The sequence below is a fragment of the Notolepis coatsorum genome (assembly GCF_963971535.1).
Source record: "Notolepis coatsorum genome assembly, chromosome: 3".
NCBI classification, from domain to species: Eukaryota; Metazoa; Chordata; class Actinopteri; order Aulopiformes; family Paralepididae; genus Notolepis; species Notolepis coatsorum.
This window is the reverse complement of record NC_140167.1, coordinates 81797114-81804158: the sequence shown is the minus strand read 5'-3', so window position 1 is coordinate 81804158 and position 7045 is coordinate 81797114. Positions and strand designations below refer to the sequence as shown.

At 45.3% G+C, this 7045-nt stretch overlaps 1 protein-coding gene across 1 annotated transcript in view; it reads left to right on the top strand.

Moving 5' to 3' along the window:
- Nucleotides 1-2822: 2822 nt before the first annotated feature.
- Nucleotides 2823-7045, top strand: part of dnajc6 (DnaJ (Hsp40) homolog, subfamily C, member 6) — a gene marked incomplete at both ends in the record, with an annotated part of 135940 nt that continues 131717 nt past the window's right edge. The window contains one exon of the mRNA XM_084309820.1: nucleotides 2823-3078. Within this exon, the coding sequence (XP_084165946.1) occupies nucleotides 2823-3078 (256 nt within the window). The remainder of the gene's footprint in view (nucleotides 3079-7045) is intronic.

Sequence of the window (7045 nt, the reverse complement as noted above, 5' to 3'; positions counted from 1 at the left end):
CCACTAGGAGCTGCCCAGTACAACCACAGTCTGACACCATTGACCACTAGGAGCTGCCCAGTACAACCACAGTCTGACAGTGGTGACCACTAGGAGCTGCCCAGTACAACCACAGTCTGACACTGGTGACCACTAGGAGCTGCCCAGTACAACCACAGTCTGACAGTGTTGACCACTAGGAGCTGCCCAGTACAACCACAGTCTGACACTGTTGACCACTAGGAGCTGCCCAGTACGACCACAGTCTGACACTGTTGACCACTAGGAGCTGACCAGTACAACCACAGTCTGACACTGTTGACCACTAGTAGCTGACCAGTACAACCACAGTCTGACACCGGTGACCACTAGGAGCTGCCCAGTACGACCACAGTCTGACACTGTTGACCACTAGGAGCTGACCAGTACAACCACAGTCTGACACTGTTGACCACTAGTAGCTGACCAGTACAACCACAGTCTGACACTGTTGACCACTAGGAGCTGCCCAGTACAACCACAGTCTGACACAATTGACCACTAGGAGCTGCCCAGTACAACCATAGTCTGACACTGGTGACCACTAGGAGCTGCCCAGTACAACCACAGTTGACACTGGTGACCACTAGGAGCTGCCCAGTACAACCACAGTCTGACACCATTGACCACTAGGAGCTGCCCAGTACAACCACAGTCTGACACTGGTGACCACTAGGAGCTGCCCAGTACAACCACAGTCTGACACTGGTGACCACTAGGAGCTGCCCAGTACAACCACAGTCTGACAGTGTTGACCACTAGGAGCTGCCCAGTACAACCACAGTCTGACAGCATTGACCACTAGGAGCTGCCCAGTACAACCACAGTCTGACACTGGTGACCACTAGGACCTGCCCAGTACGACCACAGTCTGACACTGTTGGCTACTGAGCAGCTCCACTGGAGCAGTTGGGGGTTGCTCGAGGGACCAGAGAGTATGTTATTCATTCACTTCCCCCGCCCCAAGATATCTCCTGCCGGTCGAACCCTCTGCAACCATCCGGTCACAAGCCCCGGTTCTCTAACCTTTAAGCCACCGCTGCCCCCAAATTCCTGGTACAAACAATACTAATTTCATTATAGGTATTCGACTCCAGAGGTGTCAGTCTGCTGCTCTTAGGGAGCGTCTCTCAAGACTTCATTCAACGGCTTCCTCTTGTCTGACTAAAAAAGCTCTTTGACCTCGAGCCCTGCTCTGTTTTTATCCCTCTATTGTGGTGAGAGGCCAGGGGGTGAGTTAAACCTCTCAACCTGGGACCATAGTCAAACATTCAGTCTGGTACTCTGCACATCTGTCACTCAGGCACCAAGAAGTGGGCCTGCACCCGAGTCTGGGTAACCAGACCATCATTTAAAGGATTAACACGCCAACATTATGGGAAATGCGCTTACCGTCTTCTCCAATACTGATTTCCTCTCTGTGCGTTCAGTAGAAAGCTATCCGACTGCAAGCTAGCCTAGCTTAGCACAAATTAATGGAAGCGGATACGGACCAGTTAGCCTAGCTAAACACCACTCCCGGAGTTTTAAGCCAGGCTAGCTGATCCATGCTAGCGATCTACACAATCAATCGTTGCCAAAGCTAGATATGTAAAAGGTGAAAGACTCACACTCACAGCCATGCTGATTTGGCAAATTACATCCAGACCTTTAGTTTGAAACAACTTTTGGAGTGCCATGGTTTATCCATAGAGCTCCTTGTAGTTTTAGCTCAGGAGAGTGTCATGGTTTCTCCATAGAGCTCCATTATACTTTTAGTCAGGGGAGGTCATGTTTATTCATAGAGCTCCATTATACTTTTAGTCAGGGGAGGGTCATGGTTTCTCCATAGAGCTCCATATACTTTTAGTCAGGGGAGGGTCATGGTTTATTCATAGAGCTCCATTATACTTTTAGTCAGGGGAGGGTCATGGTTTCCTCCATAGAGCTCCATATACTTTTAGTCAGGGGAGGGTCATGGTTTCTCCATAGAGCTCCATATACTTTTAGTCAGGGGAGGTCATGGTTTATTCATAGAGCTCCATTATACTTTTGGGGGAAAGTAATACTTTTATTCTGCACCTTTCTAAAATCTCTGGGGATGTTTTCTTTGAATGATTACATACATTTTCTTTTATCTAGAGCACCTTTAAGTCATGTCATAAGTACACAATCTGTAATTGACAGTCATATTTGTTGAACATGTATCACAACCCCGGGACCAAAAACACACAGTGGTCAGACTCAGAGAGCGATGCGAGATGGTTTCTTCAGGACTGCTGAACGGATCACTACTGAAACCCTGCTTTATTTCAGGGTGGACTGCCCCTTTAACGCAGCCGGGATGACAGCGACAGTCAGAGACGCTCCGAGAGCCGCGGCGTAGTAACATGCGGTGCTGATGACAGCAGTAGGCGAGAGAGAGAGCAGAGAGAGAGAGAGAGAGAGAGAGAGAGAGAGAGAGAGAGAGAGAGAGAGAGAGAGAGAGAGAGAGAGAGAGAGAGAGAGAGAGAGAGAGAGAGAGAGAGAGAGAGAGAGAGAGAGAGAGAGAGAGAGAGAGAGAGAGAGAGAGAGAGAGAGAGAGAGAGAGAGAGAGAGAGAGAGAGAGAGAGAGAGAGAGAGAGACAGAGAGAGAGAGAGAGAGAGAGAGAGAGAGAGAGAGAGAGAGAGAGAGAGAGAGGAACGACTACCCCGGTCGGTCGGTGGATTACATCCGCTCCAGTGTAGCAAACCTGCGGTGATCTGCGTCATTCCTTCGGACATGTGGTGCCCAGCAGTAGCCGCATAATACTATTTATTTGGTCTTGTATGTTTTCTCCTCGGTAATGAGCCTGTTGGGCGGCTATAAGAAAAAGACTAGTTACGATGGCTACGAATCTTTGCAGTTGGTCGATAGCGGCGGAGACAGCGGCTTCGGTGCCCGCGGAGGGCGAGGAGGAGGAGGGGGAGGAGGAGGTGCGGGAGGAGGCATCAGCAATACTACCCTCGGACTCGGTGGTTCGATAGCGGCCACCTTAGGAGGAGCCAGCAGGGCGGCGGGCCCGCTGCGGGAGGAGCACTGCGGTACCATGGACAGCTCCGGTAAGCGGCTCCCCCACCGGAGGCGCGCCTGTCGTGCCATGTCGTGTCGTGCCGTGGTGTCGTGCCGTGCTCCCGCTGCCGTGTGATAATAATAACAGCCCAGGTTTAATATAGCAGCTCTGTTGCTGCATGTGTGGAACGGAGCATGTAGCAATATTCGAATTAATGATTTTATATTGAATGAATATGAATGAATGAATGAATGAATGAATGAATGAATGAATGAATGGAATGAATGAATGAATGAATGAATGAAAACTTTATTTATTGCAGAATGGGTACAGTACAGTACCGGCTCAATATACACACAATTGTTAAGGGGATGCAGACCTGAGAAAGACGTTTGTTTACATCAGGGTCCCCCATTTTCAATTCATAGTGACATTTATGACATACACAACATACATGACATTTATGGAATAGGGACATACATGACATACAGGTATTTAATTTAGTACTAGCTAAGTACTAGTAATAGCTGCGCATGTGTGCGTGTGCGTATATGCGTGTGTGTATGTGTGTGCGTGTATGTGTAGCCCACTGCTGCTCCGTTGAATGCGGAAAGAAACACGCCTGCTGTGTGTGTGTGTGTAGATTTAGTGTAAAACAGATATGTCGCGGTGTTTTGTCAATTCTCTGCATGTTTCGTGTGTAATTTAGTGTCACGTTGTCTGTCTACTCCAGTGAAACATGGCTATATCATTACAACCGTTTACTATTAATTCATCATACCCAATTACCATGCTTTGCCATCCAGTAATAAAACGTCACTTATTAAATCCGCCCCGCCATGAAATATGGCCACACGTCGTTCTGGCCAGCGTGTAGCTTTATGCCAAGCAAGCAGTGCAAAAATTTACCGTAGTGGCATGCAGTAATGCGCCTTTCATTTTCGCGGAAATAGGCTGTCTATTGCCATTCTCTTTGACAAACTCTAACCTTAACCAGCTCCTTAACAGCGCCTAAACTTAACCGTTCTAACCTTAACCAACTCCGAAACAATGCCTAACCTTAACCTTAACCATAGAAATTATATTGCCATTCTCTTTGACAAACTCTAACCTTAACCAGCTCCTTAACAGCGCCTAAACTTAACCGTTCTAACCTTAACCAACTCCGAAACAATGCCTAACCTTAATCGGCGAAAGAATACACGTTAAAAAAAAATCACGTTAAAAAATATTTTCGATGGGATTCGAACTCGCCAGCAAACAAGCCATAGGATCCACAGCCATGTGTCCTAGCCAATTGAGCTATTTGTTGGATACTGAATAAGGGGCGGTGACTTATATATATTGAGCTCCGCTGCGCGGGCACCTCGCGCGAGCACGCCGGCGCACGCACGCACCTGAGCGAGCACGCCGCCGCCGGTGCACGCACGGTAGCATTTGTCTGAAAAGAAGGGCGCTTTACCGCACTAGCGTGCGGTGACGAATGCGGAAGCATTTTTGCACTGCTTGCTTGGCATTAACGTACAGGCTTCTGGGAAGGCAAGGCCCGTGGTGAATATAATTAGCGAGGATACTGAACTTCAAATCATTCAAAATCAATATTTCAAGTATGCAGCCTTCCTTCAGTAACTGGTCCTTACTGGTCAGTAACTGAAGGAAGGCTGCATACTTGAAATATTGATTTTGAATGATTTGCTCTCACCATTGTTGTAGGTACATGTTGTATATGTCACACTGAGTTCATCATTACTGTAAAAGGCACAACCTCTCATCATATGTGGGCGATAATATCACATTCATCAGATAGAACAGTTGTTTACAATATACTCTACTCTAGGCTCTGTTGTCTATACTCTACTCTAGTCTCTGTTGTCTATACTCTACTCTAGACTCTATTGTCTATAGGCTACTCTACTCTAGACTCTATTGTCTATAGGCTACTCTACTCTAGACTCTATTGTCTATACTCTACTCTAGTCTCTGTTGTCTATACTCTACTCTAGACTCTATTGTCTATAGGCTACTCTACTCTAGACTCTATTGTCTATACTCTACTCTAGACTCTATTGTCTATACTCTACTCTAGACTCTATTGTCTATAGGCTACTCTACTCTAGACTCTATTGTCTATACTCTACTCTAGACTCTATTGTCTATACTCTACTCTAGACTCTATTGTCTATACTCTACTCTAGACTCTATTGTCTATAGGCTACTCTACTCTAGACTCTATTGTCTATACTCTACTCTAGACTCTATTGTCTATACTCTACTCTAGTCTCTATTGTCTATACTCTACTCTAGTCTCTGTTGTCTATACTCTACTCTAGACACATGAGCCTGTGGACCCCATTTGATCAGATTTTGTCTCAGGGAACGTGGTTGTTACATGTTGATTGATTGATTGAATACTTTATTTTGACACAAATCATAGGACAAAAAACATTTTAAAAGACAAGACAATAACAGTGTCAACAACGCTGGTCAAAAATGGATAAAACACAATAAAGCCAAGGCTTGTTTCCATTTGGTCCATACATGGAACATAAAAAGGCACAGAAACACAAATGGACATAGACAGGATACATCCTAAAAATGTGTATAAAAACACCTAACCTGACAACTCATACAGTTAACTAATGTTAAAAGAAAATCCGCAAACCCTTAAAAGCAACTCATGATAAAAGAAATAAAAGCCAAGTTATGATAAAAGAGATAAGACATTTTAAGACCAATTTGAGTTGCTGCTGAGCCATGTTTTTAGGGCGGATTTAAATCCGAGAGGGGAGTTCAGGAGTTTTATGAATGTTGGCATTCCACATTACCGTAGCAGAGTAAAAAAATGCATCTTTCCCCATGCATGTCCTGACTCTCGGCGGGACCAGGTCCGTGGGGCTTCCTCTTGTGGCGTGTTTGTGGACATCTCCTACTTTATTAAAATAATTTACTAGGTACTTGGGGACCGTTTCTTTCAGTACTTTAAAAACCAGTAGCATTTTAAGGGTCCTCAGAGCGTTTCTATTTATGAACGAGGAAATTCTAAATAAAATAATGTGATTAAAGGAACACGCACACATGATTGGAAATGCGCTTACTGTCTCCTCCAGAGTCAGACAAGATAGATACCAGTATGCTCTCTGTGCGTTTTGTAGGAAGCTATCCGGCTGCAAGCTATAGCCCAGCTTAGCACAAATGAACGGAAGTGGATACGGACCTACCATTAGCTTAGCTGTTGGTCAAAAACACCAAGTTTTAAGCTAGGCTAGGCTAGCTGATCCATATCCGCTGTCATTCATTTGTGCTAAGCTGCTAGCTGGCAGCCGGATAGCTTTCTACTGAGCACACACAGAGGAAATTAGTATCTATCTTCTTGTCTGACTCTGGAGAAAACAGTGAGAGCATTCCATAATGTTGGTGTGTTCCTTTAAGTCCAGAATTCTATAGCTGTATTCTACTGTAGTTGAGGGTATAACAGTGGAGAATCGTGTGAGAATCGTATCAGTCATTCTCATACGGTATATTCTCTCATTGGGCTTAACTTCTAGTGAAAGAAATAATTCAATTAAACTATTCCGCATTTTTCTGGGGACCCCCTGGAACCCCCCTGAAGGACCCCCGGGGAATCCTCAGACCCCACTTTGAGAACCGCTGGCCTAGATTACACAATAAATAGAACAATATCCCTTTATAAGAGGGTGCTAGAGACAGCTGACTGACTGAATGACACTATGCTTGCGTTCTTTTAATTGTCATGGAACACTTAGCTAGTTCCTCTGTGTGCTCATCACCGAATGAGTGAATCATCTGAAACATGCAGTATACGGGCATCACAAGACGTCGACCTGGAGCTTAGTTTCTCTACCTTTCTGTGAACGTCTTAACAAAAAACCATGTTGCAATCTGATGAAAAATGGCAGCGCAATTTACATTATAAAGTAACTAGTCCCTAGATACCAAGAACATGCAAATGGCCTTGTACTGTAGAAGTGGAGCAATCTTCCATTTACTACGTATGT